General features: G+C 50.2%; 1 protein-coding gene across 1 annotated transcript in view; it reads left to right on the top strand.

Moving 5' to 3' along the window:
• Window positions 1-22,057, top strand: part of LOC119978316 (polymeric immunoglobulin receptor-like) — a 177,556-nt gene that overhangs the window by 133,418 nt on the left and 22,081 nt on the right. The window contains exon 6 of the mRNA XM_038819855.1: window positions 12,700-13,029. Within this exon, the coding sequence (XP_038675783.1) occupies window positions 12,700-13,029 (330 nt within the window). The remainder of the gene's footprint in view (window positions 1-12,699; window positions 13,030-22,057) is intronic.

The following is a 22,057-nucleotide window of genomic DNA, read 5'->3' on the forward strand; positions in this document are numbered from 1 at the left end:
TTCTGGTGCTGCTGCTGGAGCTGCTGGTGGAGCTGCTGGAGCTGCTGGTGGAGCTGCTGTTTCTGCTGCTGGTGTTGGCAGAGCTGCTGCTTGTGTTCTGGTGCTGCTGCTGGTGCTCCTGCTGGTGCTGCTGGTGGAGCTGCTGTTTCTGCTGCTGCTGTTGGCAGAGCTGCTGCTTCTGTTCTGGTTCTGCTGCTGGAGCTGCTGGTGGAGCTGGTGGAGCTGCTGGTTCTGCTGCTGGAGCTGCTGGTGCTGGCAGTGCTGCTGTTTGTGTTTTCAAATGGATTTTGTCAGTTCAGGTAAAATGACAGAGAATAGCACAAGGACTGCAAGATACCCAACCCTCATTGAGCAGGGATGAAACCTAAATATCCAATGAGGGCAGCACGGTAGCATTGTAGATAGCACAATCGCTTCACAGCTCCAGGGTCCCAGGTTCGATTCCTGCTTGGGTCACTGTCTGTGAGGAGTCTGCGCATCCTCCCAGTGTGTGCGTCGGTTTCCTCCGGGTGCTCCGGTTTCCTCCCACAGTCCAAAGATGTGCAGGTTAGGTGGATTGGCCATGATAAATTGCCCTTAGTGTCCAAAATTGCCCTTTGTGTTGGGTGGGGTTACTGGGTTATGGGGATAGGATGGAGTTGTTGACCTTGGGTAGGGTGCTCTTTCCAAGAGCCGGTGCAGACTCGATGGGCTGAATGGCCTCCTTCTGCACTGTAAATTCTATGAATGATGGAAAAATGTTACATGTCATAAAACGACATTCGCAAAATGGCAAAGGAAGTTTGTGAAAAAGTTTTAAATGCTTCCATGAGAAGGGAGACATGAGATGGTTTGGGGCAGAGTCAGAGAGAGAAACAGATTTATGTTGTAGAAACAAAGCTCAGGGGAGTCAGCGAAATGTTTATTTCAAAGTCAAAATTTAACTTCAAATTGAGTATAATCAGCTCCAATCAGGATTGTCTCTAACAGTGTGTTTTATATTACACAGTTACCAATGGATTTCCACAACCCATGTCTTACAAGTAGCAAACAAATCTGTAAAGTATCAATTTCTGACAACTATCATCGACTGTAAACTTAATAATAACAATAATCTTTATTTGGTTAGGTTCGCATACCCTCAGTCTAGTTCCTCTTTACACACCCTGGATACCAATTCACAGATTCCCATCCCTCGAATTTTAAAGGATGTGTTTGAATGAATTTCCTGTGTAAAGCACCAAGAGGGTTATTTATTTTATTAATACAAATTACAGCAAAAAGCAAAACAACCAGATGTCCAAATTGAAAATATATTTTCAAAGAGAATATCTTTACTGAATATCGTAATGTGAGAATGGTCGGCGAACGAGAGATCATTTCCTCAAGTTGCAACCATTGGCATTTACACAAACTATGTTGTAAAGCAGTGTGATTGGTCAACTTCTCTTATCCTGTACGCGTTAGGCAGATATTTCTAGTTCGAGGAGGAAGGAAATGCTTCATCGCAGATCTTTTGAACGATACAGAGACTCTTGTACTGAAACCTGTGGAAACCGTCACTGGGAGCATGGTTTTTACTGCATTGCTGTTCCTCACTTTGATATCAAGTAAGATTTTAAAATACTATATTTGGAATAACAGCTCACGTTTATGTCTGAGAAAAATGGCACGACAATCCTATTTAAAAAATTCAGTTCGGGGATGTGGCGTCTCTGGTTTTGCCAGCATTTATGGCCCATCCCTCGTTGCCCTTCAGAAGGTGGCGGTGAGTTGCCTTCTTGAACCACAGCGAGACTTTGAGGTGTAGGTACACCCACTGTGCTGTTAGGGAGAGAGTTCCAGGGTGTTGCCCCAGCGACAGTGAAGGAACGGCGATCTATTTCCTAGTCAGGGTGGTGAGTGACTTGGAGGGGAACCTCCAGGTGGTGGGGTTCCCAGGTATCTGCTGCTTTTGTCCTTCTAGATGGTAGTGGTTGTGGGTTTGGAAGGTGCTGTGGAAGGAACCTTGGTGAGTTACTATGGTGCATCTTGTAGATGGGACACACGGCTGCCACTGTTCGGTGGTCGAGGGTTTGAATGTTTGTGGAAAGGCGAGTAATCAAGCGGGCTGCTTTGTCCTGAATGGGTGTCCAGCTTCTTGAGTATTGTTGGAGCTGCACTCATCCAGGCAAGTGGAGAATATTCCATTGCACTCCTGACTTGTGTCTAGTAGATGGTGGACAGGTTTTGGGGGTAGGAGGTGTGTTCTTCGCCTGAGGATTCCTGTATTGTAGCTTCACCAGGTTGACACCTCATTGTTCAGTATTCCTGATGTTGCTCCTGGCATGCTCTCCTGCACTCTTCATTGAACCAGGGTTGATCCCCTGGCTGAGTGGTAATGGTAGAGTGGAGGATATGCCGGGCCATGAGGTTGCAGATTGTGGTTGAGTACAATACTGCTGCTGATGATGACCCACAGCGCCATATGGATGCCCAGTGTTGAGTTGCTGGATCTGTTCAAAGTCTACCCCAGTTTCCTTGGCCATGTTTAGTCTGAAGCCATACGGACTTCATGGGGTCCAGAGTCGATGTTGAGGACTCCCAGGGCAAGTCCCTCCTGACTGTTACCCACTGTGCCTCCACCTTGCTGGTGAGACAGGACATAGCCAGGAATGGTGATGTCTGGGACGTTATCTGTAAGGTATGATTCTGTGAGTATGTCAGGCTGTTGCATAACTAGTCTGTGAGATAGCTCTCCCAACTTTGGCACAAGCCCCCAGATGTTAGTAAGGAGGACTTTGCAGGGTTGGCAGGGCTGGGTTTGCCATTGTTGTGTCCGGGGCATTGCCGTGTCCGGGGCATTGCCGTGTCCGGGGCATTGTCGTGTCCGGGGCATTGCCGTGTCCGGGGCATTGCCGTGTCCGGGGCATTGTCGTGTCCGGGGCATTGCCGTGTCCGGGGCATTGCCGTATCCGGGGCATTGCCGTGTCCGGGGCATTGTCGTTTCCGGGGCATTGTCGTGTTTTTCTAGCGGTTGGATATCACTGAGTGGGGATGGGCCATTTCAGAGGGCGTTTAAACGTCAACCATATTGGGTCTAGAGACACATGTGGGCCAGACCAGGTCAGGATGGTAGATGCAGATTTCCTTCCCTAAAGGGCATTAGTGAACCAGGTGGGTTTTTAACAACAATTGACAACGGTTTCATGGTCATCATTAGATTTTTAATTCCAGAAATTTAACTGAATTTAAATCCCACCACCTGCCGTTGTGGGATTCGAACCCAGCTCCCCAGATCATTGTCCTGGGTCTCTGGATTACACATCCAGCGACAATACCACTACACCACTGCCTCCGCACAGGGGTAAAGAAACACAGACTCTGGGCCAAAGGAGGGAAGGTTGGAGGGGTTGACCAAAAGCTCCGTCAAAGGGGTGGGTTTTAAAGAGGATCCTAAATGGGGAGAGGGAGTTGGCGAGGAGGAGGGGTTTAGCGATGGAGATTCAAAACTTTCGATCTGATTGAAAACTCAGCCATTAACAGAGGGCAAAGGGAGGAACCGATGCACTTGTTTTGGAGGATTGGAGAGTTCCCTCAGGGAGGGGGATAATGGAATATTGGAGGATATTACAGGAATGAGAACAGATGACAACAATTTGCAAGATCTAGAGGTCCACATGGTACTGAAGCTTGCCATCCAGGGACAGCAGCAGGAATAGAATCCATCATATGTTCCATATCTGAAGGAAAGAAAAGGGAGGAGGGTGGGGACTAGGACAGTGGGGATAGTACTTTCTGAGGGCAGATCAGTTACAATGATGGGCTGTGTAGTTTCCTTCTGTCTTGTGAAATCCTGTGGTTCCCTCATGGAAATTGAATATCATCTCAGGATACTGATTAAACCCATTACTTCCCAACATGTTGAGACATTTTCATGTTGCAGAAATCCTTGCCTGCACCCTCAGCTATCTTTCCCTGCCATACTATCTACTGAATAAGGTAACACCCTCATTTCTGACCAATTATCATCATTTCGGAATATACTTTACCTCTTTGATTGAGGAAATGTGGCTGTGTTTCACAAAGGATAAACGATGTGGTGACAAACTTCTGGAGCCTAAAGAAATTTCTTGATTCGTCCAGAATTTTGCTTCACATGAGCCAAGTCTTGATCTTTAAACAATGTTTATCAGGTTGGGAAGGGTAAAGAGGTCGCAGTCCGTGGTTGAGATTCTATAATAGAGGCCATTCCTTCTGCTTGTGATAACACAACGGAAGAAAGGATAATAATCAAAAAGCAGAACACATTATTATTTTAAGAGAATGCAGGTTTAACGTGGATAGGTTTGGGCCCATTGCTCAGTGCCTGGGAGAGATGTACCTGCAGAATGTGCTTCTCTCTCTGTGCCACATCCTGCAGCGATGGCAGCTGCCCCACAACACATCCAGTCACCAAATGTATCACAATGCCAAGGTGGCAGCTTCCTGGGTGGTAGCAGCTGTTAGGATTGGCTCATTCCTGAAGGAGCAGGCCCAATTCTTCACACGCACACATACAAGCACACTCACACATACTCTCCCTCTCACTCCCGAACAGACACACTGGCCGGGATTCCCCGGCCCTGCGCCGGGTCGGAGAATCCCCGGGGGGAGGCGCGAATCCCGACCCACCGCCCCGACGCTGGCTGCCCTATTCTCCGGCGCCGTTTTTCAGGGGCCGGCGGGATTCCCGCCACGCCGGTCAGGGGGCCATTGACAGGGCCCCTCCCCCAGTGATTCTCTGGGCCCCGATGGGCCAGGTGGCCGTAAAGTTTTGCCCAGTCCTGCCGGCGTGAATTACTCACCTCACGCACAGCGGGACCTGGCAGGTAAGTGTGCGGGGGCGGTTCTGGGGGCAGGGTGGTTCCGACCCCGGGGGGGAGGGGGGGGCCACGATGGCCTGGCCCGCAATCGAGGCCTACCGATCTGCGGGCGGGCTGGTTCCGTGGGGTTCTTCTTTCCTCCGGGCCCCTGTCAGGCTCCGCCATATTGCCCGGGGGCCGGCACGGAGAAGGGAATCACCGCGCATGCGCGGAAATACGCCAGCCATTCTGCGCATGCGCAAACTCCGGCTGGAGCTGTGGGGCGACTCCGGTGGCAGCCTAGCCCCCCCAGAAAGGTGAGGATTTCTCACTTTCGGGGGCTGCTGACATCGGAGTTGTTGGCGCCGGTTTTCCCGCCGGTGTGGGGACATAGCCCCATTTTCAGAGAATCCCGCCCACTGACTCTCTCACTCCCATTAACACACACACACAATCTCACTGCCTCACAAACACACACATCTCTCGTGCACACACTTTCTTTCTCACACACATACACACCACACACACTCACTGGCTCACTTCCACACAAACACAAAGGGTAGGATTCTACGTCCGTGGGATCCTCCGCTTCGCCGGCAGCGCACTCACGCCCCTGTGATTTCCCCATGGAGTGGGGGGGGTCCACAACGGGAAACCCCGTTGGCCGGCTGCCGGGACGGAGAATCCCGCTCAAACTCTCACTTCCTGACATAAGCACACTCTCGCTCCTTCACGCACACACTTATCCACACACACTCTCACTTCCTGACACACACACACACACTCTCACTTCCTGACACACACACGCACACTCTCACTTCCTGACACACACACACACACTCTCACACACGCACCTTCCCACTTCCTGACACACACACGCACACTCTCACTTCCTGACACACACACGCACACTCTCACACACGCACCCTCCCACTTCCTGACACACACACGCACACTCTCACTTCCTGACACACACACACACACTCTCACACACGCACACTCTCACTTCCTGACACACACACACACACTCTCACTTCCTGACACACACACACGCACACTCTCACTTCCTCACACACACACACACACTCTCACACACGCACCCTCCCACTTCCTGACACACACACACACACACTCTCACTTCCTGACACACACACGCACACTCTCACACACGCACCCTCCCACTTCCTGACACACACACACACATGCTCACTTCCTGACACACACACACACACTCTCACACACGCACCCTCCCACTTCCTGACACACACACACACACTCTCACACACGCACCCTCCCACTTCCTGACACACACACATACACACACACACACACCATCATCATCCTCTTCCTCCCAAACTCCAACCTCCATTCCGAGTGATGCACGATCAATTGTACAAAGACTCAGATTGGTACAACTGTGGCTTTATTGCAGTCAGATGCGTGGCCTCCTACAGCAGCTGGCGAAATGGCAGCTGCATAGAGGACACACATATTTATACTCCTCTTCCTGGGCGGAGCCAGCAGGCAGGGGCTACTGGCGAACCTGTAATACAGGTCCTACCTTACATCCCCTAATACAGGTGTAACAATGGTTCACCACACCGAGGCCTTGCAATGAGCCTCTCCTCCCCTGCATCTCACAATCTGTGTCTCTTCCCCGGGTCCTCCTCACTCTGCTCCCCATTCCCGTTTGGAGGTGCCGGAGTGGTATTCCGGTGTGCTCCAGCATCATTACATCACTAACGGAAGAGGAAGATGATAAGGGAGTTGTGGGATTCTTGAATTTTAAATAGGAGTATTAAATACAAAGTGTGAGGAGTTATGTTAACCCTTCACTACTCACTGGTTAGGTCACTGGTTAGGTACTGTGTTCAACTCTGGGCAACACACTTGAGGGAGGAGGTCAAGCCCCTGGCGAGGGCACAGGACAGATTTACCAGGATGATACCAGGGATGTGGCAGTTTGGTTATGTGGGCAGATTGGAGACATTGGGATTATTGTCCTTAGAGCAGAAAAGATAAAAGGGAAATTTAATAAAAGTATTGAAATTGAGGAAGGGTCTTATGCAGCAGGTGGAGAGTAATTATTTCCTCTGGCTGGTGGATTGGTAACAAGAGATCATAGAGTTAAAATAGTTGGGAGAAAAAATAGTGGGTAAATGAGGAGATGTTATTTCACACATTAGGCTGTTATTATTTGGAATATACCAACTGGAATAGTCATGGAATAAGATTCATAATTCATAGGATATAAGAACAGAATTAGGCTATTTGGCCCATCGAGTCTGCTCCACCATTCTATCATAAGACCATAAGACATAGGAGTGGAAGTAAGGCCATTCGGCCCATCGAGTCCACTCCGCCATTCAATCATGGCTGATGGGCATTTCAACTCCACCTACCAGCATTCTCCCCGTAGCCCTTAATTCCTCGCGACATCAAGAATTTATCTATCTCTGCCTTGAAGCCATTTAGCGTCCCGGCCTCCACTGCACTCCGCGGCAATGAATTCCACAGGCCCACCACTCTCTGGCTGAAGAAATGTCTCCGCATTTCTGTTCTGAATTTACCCCCTCTAATTCTAAGACTGTGCCCACGGGTCCTCGTCTCCTCGCCTAACGGAAACAGTTTCTTTGCGTCCACCCTTTCTTAGCCATGTATTATCTTGTAAGTTTCTATTAGATCTCCCCTTAACCTTCTAAACTCAATGAATACAATCCCAGGATCCTCAGCCGTTCCTCATATGTTAGACTCGCCATTCCAGGGATCATCCGTGTGAATCTCCGCTGGACACGCTCCAGTGCCAGTATGTCCTTCCTGAGATGTGGGGCCCAAAACTGGTCACAATACTCCAAATGGGGCCTCACGGTAGCATGGTGGTTAGCATCAATGCTTCACAGCTCCAGGGTCCCAGGTTCGATTCCCGGCTGGGTCACTGTCTGTGTGGAGTCTGCACGTCCTCCCCATGTGTGCGTGGGTTTCCTCCGGGTGCTCCGGTTTCCTCCCACAGTCCAAAGATGTGCGGGTTAGGTGGATTGGCCATGCTAAATTTCCCGTAGTGTAAGGTTAATGGGGGGATTGTTGGGTTACGGGTATGCGGGGTACGTGGGTTTAAGTAGGGTGATCATTGCTCGGCACAACATCGAGGGCCGAAGGGCCTGTTCTGTGCTGTACTGTTCTATGTTCTATGTTCTTATAAAGGCTCAGTAGCACATCGCTGCTTTTATATTCCAACCCTCTTGAGATAAATGACAACATTGCATTCGCTTTCTTAATCACGGATTCAACCTGCATGTTTACCTTTAGGGAATCCTCGACTAGCACTCCCAGATCCCTTTGTACTTTGGCATTATGAATTTTCTCACCGTTTAGAAAGTAGTCTATGCTTGGATTCTTTTTTCCAAAGTGCAAGACCTCATATTTTCTCACGTTGAATTGCATCAGCCATTTCCTGCACCACTCTCCCAAACTGTCTAGATCCTTCTGCAGCCTCCCCACTTCCTCAGCACTACCTGCCTGACCACCTAACTTCGTATCATCGGCAAACTTCGCTAGAATGCCCCCAGTCCCTTCATCCAGATCATTAATATATATGGTGAACAGCTGCGGCCCCAACACTGAACCCTGTGGGACACCGCTGGTCACCGGCTGCCATTCCGAAAAAGAACCTTTTATCCCAACTCTCTGCCTTCTGTCAGACAGCCAATCCTCAACCCATGCCAGTAGCTCACCTCGAACACCATGGGCCCTCACCTTACTCAGCAGCCTCCTGTGTGGCACCTTATCAAAGGCCTTTTGGAAATCCAGATAGACCACATCCACTGGGTTTCCCTGGTCTAACGTACTTGTCACCTCCTCAAAGAATTCTAACAGGTTCGTCAGGCACAACCTCCCCTTACTAAATCCATGTTGACTTGTTCTAATCCGACACTGCTCTTCCAAGAATTTAGAAATCTCATCCTTAACGATCGATTCTAGAATTTTACCAACAACCGAGGTTAGGCTAATTGGCCTATAATTTTCCATCTTTTGTCTTGATCCTTTCTTGAACAAGGGGGTTACAACAGCGATCTTCCAATCGTCCGGGACTTTCCCTGACTCCAGTGATTTTTGAAAGATCTCAACCAACGCTTCCGCTATTTCTTCAGCCACCTCTCTCAGAACTCTAGGGTGTAGCCCATCGGGGCCAGGAGATTTGTCAATTTTAAGACCTTTTAGCTTTTTTAGCACCATCTCTTTTGTAATGGCAACCATACTCAACTCAGCCCCCTGACCCTCTATAATTTTTGGGATATTACTCATGTCTTCCACTGGGAAGACAGACGCAAAGTACTTATTAAGTTCTCCAGCCATTTCCTCGTCTCCCATCACTAGCCTTCCGGAATCAGTTTGAATTGGCCCCATGTCTACTTTGGCCTGTCGTTTGTTTCTTATGTATTGAAAGAAACTTTTACTATCATTTCTTATATTACTGGCTAGCCTGCCTTCATATTTGATCCTCTCCTTCCTTATTTGTCTCTTTGTTAACCTGTTTGTTTTTGTAGCCTTCCCAATCTTCTGATTTCCCAGTGCTTTTGGCCACTTTATAGGATCTTCTTTTTCTTTGATACATTTCCTGACCTCCTTTGTCAGCCATGGTTGTCTAATCCCTCCCCGGATAATCTTTCTTTTCTTGGGGATGAACCTCTGTACAGTGTCCTCAATTATGCATACAAACTCCTGCCATTTTTGCTCTTTATTTATTTAACTGTAACACCATTACATCCGATTTTGCCTTCTCTCTTTCAAACTGCAGACTGAACTCAACCATATTATGATCGCTGCTTCCTAAGTGTTCCCTTACTTTAAGATCTTTTATAAAGTCTGGTTCATTACATAGCACTAGGTCCAGAATAGCCTGCTCCCTTGTGGGCTCCATGACAAGCTGTTCCAAAAAGCCATTTTGTAAGCATTCCATGAATTCCTTTTCTTTGGATCCACTGGATACGTTATTTACCCAATCCACCTGCATATTGAAGTCCCCCATGATCACCGTGACCTTGCCTTTCTGACATGCCTTTTCTATTTCCCGGTACATGTTGCGCCCCTGGTCCTGACCACTGTTAGGAGGTCTGTACATAACTCCCATTATGGTTTTTTTGCCTTTGTGGTTCCTCAATTCTACCCACACAGACTCCACATCATCCGACCCTATGTCGTTTAGTGCCATAGATTTAATTTTGTTCTTAACTAACAAGGCAACCCCACCCCCTCGGCCCACCTCCCTGTCTTTTCGATAGGTTGTATATCCTTGGATGTTTAACTGCCAGTCCTGAACCCCCTGCAGCCATGTCTCTATGATGCCTACCACATCATAATCATTCATGATGATCTGTGCCATTAGTTCGTCTACTTTGTTACAAATGCTACGAGCATTCAGGTAAAGTGCCTTAATGCTAACTTTCTTATCATTACAGATATTGGAAGTCCTAAGATGTCCAAAGTTATCCTTCCTTTCTGTTGCATTCCTAGTCTGCCTCAAGCTTAAATCCACCTGCCTACATGTTATCCTCCTGTGTATCTTGCCATTTAACCCCATGCTCCCTGTCGCTTTCACTTTCCCTTCCCCCCAACTCAGAAGTTTAAAGTCCTACTGACCACCCTATTTATCCTCTTCGCTAGAACACTGGTTCCAGATCGGTTCAGGTGGAGACCATCCCAACGGTACAGATCCCCCCGGTTCCAAAACTGATGCCAATGTCCCATGAAGTGGAATCCCTCTTTCCCACACCAATCCCTTAGCCACGTGTTTACTTCCCTAATTTTCTTATCCCTATACCAATTGGCACGTGGCTCGGGCAGTAATCTGGAGATTATGACCCTTGAGGACCTGTATTTCAATTTTCTTCCTCGTGCTTGATAGTCCCCGAACAGGTCCTCCACCCTAGCTTTACCTATGTTGTTAGTCCCAATGTGGACCACAACAACTGGATCCTCCCCCTCCCGCTCCAATATCCTTTCAAGCCGGTCAGAGATTTCCCGCACCCTGGCACCGGGCAGGCAACACACCATGTGAGACTCCCGATCCGGCTTGCATAGGATACTATCTGTCCCCCTAATTATAGAATCCCCTATAACAACTACTTGTCTTTTTACTCCCCCCTCTTGAATGGCCTTCTGCACCATGGTACCGTGGTCAGCTGGCTCATCCTGTCCAGAGCCCTTTTCCTCATCCATACAGGGAGCAAGAGTCTCATACCTGTTGGACAAGGTCAAGGGCTGAGGCTCCTGCACTCCTGAACTCAGGTTCCCCCTGCCTGCCTCACTTACAGTCACACTCTGAAATCCCTGATCACTTACTGAATGTGAATTACTTAATCTCCCAGGTGTGACTGCCTCCTGAAACAAAGTGTCCAGGTAGCTCTCCCCCTCCCGGATGTGCCGCAGTGTTTGAAGCTCAGATTCCAGATCATCAACTCTGAGCCGGAGTTCTTCCAGCAACCAACACTTGCTGCAGATGTGGTCATTGCCATTCACAAGGGGAACAGCCAGCTCCCACATCATACAGCTACAGCACATCACCTGCCCAGCCATCTCTGATTAGTTAATTACTTTATTACTTTGTATAAATTTCCGTTAAAAAAAAAACTTGGATACCTCTGCTATAGTCTTTTCCAACCTAGTTCTGGTTAACAAATAAGAAAAAGAAAAATAATAATGTAATAAGGCACTCACCTGCTCACCCCAATGGGTCTTATTATTAGGTTAGAGGAGGAGGGCGGGTGGGAGACACTACACGTGTAGTGTCTCGGGTTTCATCTCCACCAGAATTTATTGACTAGGGAGGGGTAAACCTTCCCAGAAGTCCGCGGGACAAACTTCCTGTTTCCTGCAAAGGTAAGTAATTTAAACTTACAACTCACCTCCCGACAGGCTCAGCACCTGCCGGTATCCAATGGCTGGCCACTGCTCCTGCAATGAAATTTACAAATCTACTCACCAGCTGATGTGTCCCAGCTCCCGCCGAAATCCAACTGGCTGTCATGTCCCTCATCTGTTACCTACAATGTTACAGACCAAGAGCGAGATTGCAGAATCAGCCGGAGCATCTCCTCCCTGGAATACACGACCTCGGGGCGGGAGTGGGGAATTTACCCTCCTGAGCCCAACACCCTCACTGTGATCGTGGCTGATCCCATCCTGGCCTCAATTCCACCATCCTGCCCATTCTCCATAACCCTTCCACCTAATTAAAAATCTGTCTAACTCCTCCTTGGACTCGCACACTGGGGTAGCGAATTCCATAGATTCACAGCCCTTTGGGAGAAGTTGTTTTTCCTCAAATCTGTTTTCAATTTGCTGCCTCTTATTCTGAGACTATGACCTCTCATTTCAGAATGCCCCACAAGACTAAGCATCCGCTCCACGTCTACTTTATCCAGACCGTTTAGCACCTTGTATACCTCAATTAGATCTCCCCTCATCCTTCTAAACTCTGGAGAGTGTAAAGCTAATCTATCCTCATATGACAAACCCCTCATCTCTGGAACCAATCTGATGAAACTCCTCTCAACTGTCTCCAATCCCACTACATCTTTCCTCAACTAACAGGACCAAAACAGTGTACAATACTCCAGGTTTCAGTCTTACTAATGCTTCCAAAAGACAGATGGACATACATTTGAAGGGGACCAATGTGCAGGGTTTCGGGGGGGAGCTGGGGTGTGGGATTAAATTGGACAATAAATTTTCTAAGAGCTGGCACAGACATGACAGGCCGAATGGCCTCCTTCTCTGCTTTAAGGTTCTAGATTCCAGTCCCACTCAGGATTTGTGTGTGTCCCCTTGTGAAAGGATTGTCTAAAATTCATTGTTGGGATATTTCCAGCTTTCCTAAAACTTAATGTTTCCCCAACAGCTTCACAGACACAGACGGCTTCGATAGTGCTGAGAGCTGCAGTGGGAGAAACCATCACAGTGGGATGTCCACAGGCAGAAAGGTACAAAAGAAACTATGTCATCTGGTGGTGCAGGGCAATTTCGGGAACTCGGTTCAATCATATATCGAGCATTTATGGGCAGACAGTCAGAAATGATTATCGAGGAACATCGATTGCTGATACCAATGGCAAGATTTCAATAACCATACAACACCTTGAAGAGAAAGATACTGGAACATACTGGTGTGGACCAGGAGATAAACACACATTCAGTGTTTCAGATGTTATATTGCTGAAGGTTTTCACAGGTAAGAATGTTTCAGAAGATTAATTCTAGCGTTGATAATGTGGTTGGGCTGCAGTAACACTGCTGCTGTGTGAGCTCAGACTATGAAAGGATTATCACAGCTCGTTATGTGCAAGTAAAGACCCCCCCATCCTCCTATTTCTCTCCATTTCCATTAACCTCTCTAAACATACTTCCACCGTACACATCGACAAACCTAAAATCATATTCCATCCAATGCCTCTTTTTAAAAATTATTTTACGGTATGTTGGCGTCGCTGGCTAGGCCAGCATTTCTTTTCCTAGAAAATGAGCACGATAAAGGTGCTGGAAAAAGCATCGACCGACCAGAGCGACCAAATGGTCGCCCGGAGGCTGAACTGAAGAGGTTGCTGGCGACCCAGGGGAGCCGGATGGGGAAGGGTGAGGACCAGGAAAATCAGTCGAGGTGACAGAACATTTGAATAGTGGACCTGCCGGAGGGAATCGAGGGCAGGGACTCGACCGACTACATGGCTCAAATTCTGGGCACCCTAGTGAGGAGTGACAGCTTCCGCAAGCCACCGGAGATTGACAGGGGTCACAGGTCACTCAGACCAACGCCCAAGGCAGAGTGGCAGCCGAGAGCGGTCATAGCCAAGCTGCAGAAGTACCAGGGCCGGGAAAGGATCCTTTACTGGGTCAGACAGTCAAAGTCATGTAACTGGGAGGGACATGAAATTAGAATCTACCAGGACATTGGGGCGGACCTGGCAAAGCGCTGGCGGAATTTAATCAGGGCAAAGTCGGCCCTATATAAAATCAAAGTCAGATTTGAGATGTTATTCCCAGCCAGACTCTGGGTTACATATTAGGGTGAGGAACATTATTTTACTGACCTGCAGAGGCGGACAAGTCCATCCGTAAGATCCGTTTGGACAGACAGCAGAGAGGCAGCGATGAGGCAGACACAGAGGAAGCGGAGGAAACTAATGGAGAATTTTGGACGGGGCTACATCACCTCGCGGTGAACAGGGGAACCAGCTCATGGGAAGGAGAGGGCGAGGGCACCAGAGAGCAGGAGAGGGTGAGGAGGAGATAGCAGGGTCATCAGCAGAGCGGGTGTGGGGGTGGGTAAGATGGACCCTGGGAGGGGGGGACACCATACCAGCAGGAAAGGTAGCAGCAGGAACTATGAGGGAGAGGGGGGCAGCGGCACATCTCCCAGGAGACAGCATGTGGCGGGGTGGGGGTGCGGGGGAAGACACGGCGTCGAGGGGCGGGGGAGTTAGACAGAAGAGGAGGGAGGTGGGGGTTGAGGGTAGGGGGGTCTCAGCGAGGGGAGGAAACAAAACCACAGGGGGAACAAAACGGTAAGAGTGGAAAGGCTCTAGACTGGCTTCAGCAGGTTGATGCACGATCAATTGAACAAAGACTAGAATTGGATACAACTGAGGCTTTATTGCTCTAAGATGTGTGGCCTCCCACAGCAGATGGCAAAATGGCTGCCACATGGAGGACACACATATTTATACTCCGTCTACTGGATGGAGCCAGCAGGCAGGGACTACCAACATACCTGTAGTACAGGTCCTACCATAAATCACCTAATAGAGGTGCAACAGTGGTTTACCACAAGGTGGTGTGTGTTTGAGGTGCAGAAGTCGGGGGTGGAGAGAGCCATCGTCGGGGATCTGGGCTCAAGGTTTGGTGGCATCTTTTGCGGCCTCTAGACTCGGGCCGAGATGAGGATGAGAGGGATGTTGGCCCGAGGCCAGAAATGGGTGAGGGTGGTGGGGAGAGATTCTTTGGATTATTTGATATGGGGGGAAGGAGGTGGGGGGTAGTATCGAAAACTAGACTCTGTGTAAGATTCAGAACACAAAATACAGGTTAACTTCAACAGTTCATTTATTTACTTGCAGCAAGGGGGGACTGCACCGAAGCAAAGATTAGGGTGTGAATCTGAAGTATAACAGTTCTCCTGGGATATTTATACACTGGAGTAAACAAGTAACACATGCCTTAAAATCCCTGACTCAGCTTAAAATCCTAAAAGACCAACATTTAACTTGAAATTGTGACTCCTACTATGCCAAGATGCACTCAAGCTGTATCGACAATGTATCAATACATTCCTATCACAATGTGGGGAAACAGATGGCTAGAGATAAGGAAGTGACACTACAATACTCAGGAAAGGGGACTCTCCGACCTATTCTTGCACCCTCAGCAGTATTGTGAGCCCACCACAAAGATGGCCAAGTATCCCATCATGCACTGGTTACTGTGGGTCGACACTATGTTAGATTGACTGAAGACCTATGTCTAACCTGACCAGCCTATACTGCTAGCACATGGTGAAGGTTTGTGCTACTGACTGCGGGCTCTGTCTGTCTCAGAGGCTGCATCCCCAATGAGCGGGAAAACTAGTGCCCTCTGGCTTTATAGTGAGCGTGCCCTAACTGGTGATTGGCTGCTGTGTTGTGTGTGTTGATTGGTCTTGCAGTGTCCCAGTCAGTGTGTATCTCTGCACCATCATACACTGATGTGTATATTATGACATCCACCCTTTTTTTTTTAAATGTGTGTTTGTGGCAATAAATAATGTATGATGTGAATGTTCCTAACTATGTGTGGCATATGTGAGCATATTTACTAGATTATGTATAGAAACTCTAAGATATTTAGATTGGAAGGTGTCTAGTGCAGATGGACAGTATGTAACAGACAAATAACTAGAACAACAGTATGTACAAACCAGTGAGTTAATCAAACAGGGCAAAGAAACAATCAGTTCATGAGTTCAGAGAGTCCATGAATTCAGGCAGTTCATAAATTTAGTCTCTGAGGTGGGCGACGAATTCTGGTTGACCGCCTCAAGGGTGGGTCAGGGGCCGCCTGTTCTGGAATGGGTTGGACTGTAGCAGACTCAGAAGGTGGCAGAGCGAAAGAGAGATCTGCAAAGTCCGTAACGGGTTTGTCGTGATGGCGAGGCAGTACATGATGATCTGGTGGCGAGTGAGGAAGGAGTCGTAGTGCCCGCCTATTTCGGCGCAGAAGAGAGCTGTCTGGTAGACGAACCAAAAATGACCTGGGGGCCACTTGTCTGAGCACCACAGCAGTGGCGGACCAGCCACCATCTGGAAGTTGGACACAGACGTCATCATCAGGAGCCAGAGCAGGGAGATCCGTGACACGGGTGTCGTAGGCTGATTTCTGTTGGGCCAGAGACAGCTGCATTCGGCGAAGGACTGGAACGTTGTCCAAGTCCGGGTCATGAATGGCCAGCGCCATTGCCCGCAGCGTGCGATTCATCAATAATTGAGCCGGTGACAGGCCGGTGGACAATGGAGCGGATCTGTAAGCAAGCAGGGCGAGGTAAAAATCAGATCCTGCATCAGCCGCCTTGCACAGGAGTTGTTTTACGATGTGCACCCCCTTTTCAGCTTTGCCTTTGGACTGGTGGTAATGGGGACTGGACGTGACATGTGTGCAGTTGTATCGTTTGGCAAAGTTGGACCACTCCTGACTGGCAAAACATGGGCCATTGTCGGACATGACCGTGAGCGGGATGCCATGGCGAGCGAAGGTTTCCTTGCACGCACGGGTAACCGCTGTCGACGTGAGGTCGTGTAGCCTAACTACCTCCGGGTAGTTCGAGAAATAGTCCACTATGAGGACGTAGTCCCGGCCAAGCGGATGGAACAGGTCGATGCCCACTTTGGTCCAGAGGGACGTGACAAACTAATGGGGTTGCAAGGTCTCCCTTGGCTGAGCAGGCTGGAATCGCTGGCATGTTGGGCAGTTGAGAATGGCGTTGGCTATGTCCTCGTTGATTCCAGGCCAGTACACTGCTTCACGGGCCCGTCGGCGGCATTTCTCCACTCCCAGGTGGCCCTCATGGAGCTGCTCAAGGACGAGGTTGCGCATGCTGTGCGGTATGACGATCCTGTCCAATTTGAGTAGAATTCCATCTACCACCGCCAGGTCCTCTTTAACGTTATAGAATTGAGGGCATTGGCCCTTGAGCTAACCGTCTGTCAGGTGGCGCATGACACGTTGGAGCAGGGGATCGTCGGCCATCTCACGACAATTCTGGATGAGTTGTTCATCCGTGGCGGGCAGATTGGATGCGGCGAATGCCACATGAGCATCAATCTGGCACACGAAGCCCGCTGGGTCGCAGGATGTGGTGACAGATCGGGAGAGTGCATCGGCAACGGTGAGCCCCTTACCCGGGGTGTAGACGAGCTCGAAGTCGTACCGCCTGAGTTTAAGGAGAATGTGCTGCAGGCGCGGCGTCGTGTCGTTAAAGTCTTCTTGAATGATATTGACCAGTGGCCTGTGGTCTGTCTCGACTGTGAACTTTGGAAGTCCATTGACATAGTCATGGAATTTGACGACTCCGGCAAGAAGGCCCAGGCACTCTTTTTCAATTTGCGCATAGCACTGTTCGGTGGGCGTCATTGGATTGGATTGGATTGGATTGGATTTGTTTATTGTCACGTGTACCGAGGTACAGTGAAAAGTATTTTTATGCAAGCAGCTCAACAGATCATTCAGTACATGGAAGAAAAGGGAATTAAACAAAATTCAAGAAAAGACAAGAAAATACATAATAGGGCAACACAAGATATACAATGTAACTACATAAGCATTGGCATCGGATGAAGCATACAGGGTGTAGTGTTAATGAGGTCAGTCAATAAGAGGGTCATTTAGGAGTCTGGTGACAGTGGGGAAGAAGCTGTTTTTGAGTCTGTTCGTGCGTGTTCTCAGACTCCTGTATCTCCTGCCCGATGGAAGAAGTTGGAAGAGTGAGTAAGCCGGGTGGGAGGGATCCTTGATTATGCTGCCCGCTTTCCCCCGGCAGCGGGAGGTGTAGATGGAGTCAATGGGTGGGAGGCAGGTTCGTGTGATGGACTGGGCGGTATTCACGACTCTCTGAAATTCCTTGCGGTCCTGGGCCGAGCAGTTGCCATACCAGGCTGTGATGCAGCCCGATAGGATGCTTTCTATAGTGCATCTGTAAAAGTTGGTAAGGATTAATGTGGACATGCCAAATTTCCTTAGTTTCCTGAGGAAGTATAGGCGCTGTTGTGCTTTCTTGGTGATAGCGTCGACGTGGGCGGACCAGGACAGATTTTTGGTGATGTGCACCCCTAGGAATTTGAAACTGCTAACCATCTCCACCTCGGCCCCGTTGATGCTTGGGGTGAATGTGATTCACACTATATATAGTTGCCAATATCACTCCATGTATATATGTTCATTATCTACCCGTTGTAAGAGCAATGCTGTATATAGTTGCCAAAATAACTCCGTGTATATATGTTCACTATCCACCATTGTAAGTGCATTTGCACTATCCGACCGTCAGGGGGAGTCGCTCTGGGAGTACGCGAGAGTTTGTACTGGGCTCCTCCCTTGGCTCCGCCCAGGACTCCTCCCCCTGGGGCCGACGTATAAAGGCAAGTGCCTTAGAGCCAGCCTGCCAGTTCATCTGAAGTTCAGCGACGAATAGGCTGGCTCTGTTGTAAATGTATTAAAGCCTCTGTTCAGATCCAACTACACATGTTCGCTGAATTGATGGTTCCATCAATTTAAGAAACGCTGCGGCCTATGCTCAGGCTCCGCCCCCTCCCACCACGTGTGATCCATGGGGGCCGCCATCTTGGCAAACCTCCACCATGCGGCCGGCCATGTGCGATTCATGGGGGCCACCATCTTGGACGCCATCTTCATCACCACTCTCCACGTGCGATCCACGGGCCCTAGCTGCATCCCCAGACTCAAACAGCTCATCAGAGGAGTACGACCTCCCCGAGCAGTCACCACATGGCCCGCAACTCAGCGCAGTGTTCCTGCATCAAGCTCGCCAGAACGCAGCGGCATCTACTCGACAGGACACCCGATCGGAAGAATTCGACTCCCCCTGGCACCCAACACGCGGCCCGCAACTCAACGCGGTCACCCTCGACCAATCTCGCCCCTAGCATCTGAGAAATTCGATGACGGAGGCCCAGATCAACGGGTACAACACATCGTGCCTCTTCGACTCCGGGAGCACAGAGAGCTTCATACACCCAGAGCTGGTAAGACGCTGTTCACTCCCTATTTATCCCGTCAACCAAACTATCGCCCTCGCTTCGGGCTCCCATTCCATCCAAATCCAAGGCCGCACTACAGCAACGCTAACGATTCGAGGCGCTAGCTATTCTAAATTTAAACTGTATGTCTTGCCCGACCTCTGCGCGCCACTCCTCTTAGGCTTGGATTTCCCATGTAATCTCAAGAGTCTCACCCTCAGCTTCGGCGGGCCCCTGCCCCCACTCACTATCTGCAGCCTCGCCACGCTGCGCATCGCCCCCCCTCCTCTCTTCGCCAACCTCACCCTGGATTGCAAACCGGTAGCCACCCACAGCAGCCGGTACATCCTGCAGGATAGGGTATTTATCAGAACGGAGGTCCGAAGGCTGCTCAGTGAGGGGATCATAGAGGCCAGAAACAGTCCCTGTAGTGGTGGTCGTCAAGACCGGGGAAAAATTCCGCATGGTCGTCGACTATAGCCAGGCCATCAATCGCTTTACGCTCCTAGATGCGTATCCCCTCCCCAGAATTGCAGACATGGTTAATCAGATCGCCCAATATCGGGTATTTTCCACGGTGGATCTGAAGTCTGCATACCACCAGCTCCCAATCCGCCCGGAGGACCGCCACTACACGGCGTTCGAGGCCGTTGGCCGCCTCTTCCATTTCCTCCGGGTTCCCTTTGGCGTCACTATCGGGGTTTCGGGGTTTCGGTGTTCCAACGAGCAATGGACCGAATGGTAGACCAGTACGGGCTGCGGGCCACATTTCCGTATCTGGATAATGTTACCATCTGCGGCCATGACCAGCAGGACCACGACGCCAACCTCCATTGTTTTCTCCAGACGGCCCAAAAAGTAAACCTTGCATATAACAAGGAGAAATGCGTGTTCTGCACAAACAGACTAGCCACCCTCGGCTACGTCGTGGAGAACGGAGTCCTGGGTCCAGACCCGGACCGAATACCCCTCCCCCATGACCCCAAGGCCCTCAAACGGTGCTTGGGGCTCTTTTCGTACTACACCCAGTGGGTCCCCCAATATGCGGACAAAGCCCACCCATTCTTCAAGGCCACACTATTTCCCCTGTCTGCTGAGGCGCGCCAGGCCTTCAGCTGCATCAGGGACGACACCGCCAAAGCAGCCATGCGGGCGGTGGATGAATCCACTCCCTTTCAGGTTGTGAGTGACGCCTCAGAGATAGCGCCAGCAGCCACTTTAAACCAAGCAGGGCGGCCCGTTGCATTTTTCTCCCATACCCTATCCGCTTCAGAACTCCGACACTCCTCAGTCGAGAAGGAAGCACAAGCCATCGTGGAGGCTATCCGACACTGGGGGCACTACATCGCAGGGAGGAGGTTCACCCTCATTACCGACCAACGGTCGGTCGCCTTCATGTTCGACAACTCGCAAAGGGGCAAAATTAAAAATGACAAAATTCTTCGGTGGAGGATTGAACTCTCCACCTACAATTACGATATCAAATATCGACCGGGGAAGCTCAATGAGCCCTCGGATGCCCTATCCCGCGGGACATGCGCCAGCGCGCAAATCAGCCACCTAAAAGCCATCCACAATGACCTCTGCCACCCAGGGGTCACCCGGCTCGCCCACTACATCAGAGCCCGAAACCTGCCTTTCTCCAACGAGGAGGTAAAAGCGGTCACCAGGGACTGCCCGATCTGTGCGGAGTGCAAACTGCACTTCTATAGACCAGACAGGGCCCACCTGGTCAATGCTTCTAGGCCCTTTGAACGCCTTGCGATCGATTTCAAAGGGCCACTCCCCTCCACTAACAAAACATTTACTTCCTCAACATTATTGACGAGTTCTCCCGATTCCCCTTCACCATCCCATGCCCCGACATGACCTCCCACACAGTCATTAGGGCCCTGCATAGCGTCTTCACCCTGTTCGGTTTCCCCAGCTACGTGCACAGCGACCGGGGTTCGTCCTTTATGAGTGACGAGCTGCGTCAGTACCTGCTCGACAAGGGCATCGCCTCGAGCAGGACTACCAGCTACAACCCCAGGGGGAACGGACAGGTGGAGAGGGAGAACGCGACGCTCTGGAAGACCGTCCTACTGACCCTCAGGTCCAGGAAACTCCAAGTTTCCCAATGGCAGGAAGTCCTTCCTGACGCGCTCCACGCAATTAGATCCCTCCTGTGTACAGCTATCAACCAAACCCCCCACTAGCGGCTCTTCATTTTTTCCAGGGGCACTACCACAGAGGTCTCACTTCCGGCATGGCTGTGGACGCCAGGCCCGGTTCTCCTAAGGAAGCACGTCAGGGCGCACAAGACCGACCTCATTGTTGAAAAGGTGCGCCTGCTTCATTCCAACCCACAGTACGCATTTGTTGAGTTCCCGGACGGTCGCCAGGACACAGTATCCCTCTGGGACCTGGCACCCGCTGGATCTAGCCCCCCATCTACCCCCACCGAGGAACTCCTTTCCCCGTTCCCTATGCGTCCGCCCTCTTGCGCCCCCGAATCTGCGAGCTCACCCCACCAGTCCCGAGCGCCAGCACCAGCCCGCCCCCCGCGCTCCCACCTCCATTCGACCAGGAGGTGTATGAGGCTCGGACAAGACTCGCACCGGAGCCAGCAACCGTACCCCAGACCTCGACGCCCGCCCAGCCACCGCAAGAGGCTGCAACCCCGGTGCTCCGCAGATCAAAACGGACAATTTTTCCACCGGACAGACTGACTCTTTGAGCCATCACCCCCGCCGGACTTGATTTTTTTTAACAGGGGGTGAATGTGGTGAATGTGATTCACACTATATATAGTTGCCAATATCACTCCATGTATATATGTTCGTTATCTACCCGTTGTAAGATCAATGCTGTATATAGTTGCCAATATAACCCCGTGTATATATGTTCACTATCCACCATTGTAAGTGCAGTTGCACTATCCGACCACCAGGGGGAGTCGCTCTGGGAGTACGCGAGAGTTTGTACTGGGCTTCTCCC

Source organism: Scyliorhinus canicula, chromosome 15 (genome assembly GCF_902713615.1).
Source record: "Scyliorhinus canicula chromosome 15, sScyCan1.1, whole genome shotgun sequence".
NCBI lineage: Eukaryota > Metazoa > Chordata > Chondrichthyes > Carcharhiniformes > Scyliorhinidae > Scyliorhinus > Scyliorhinus canicula.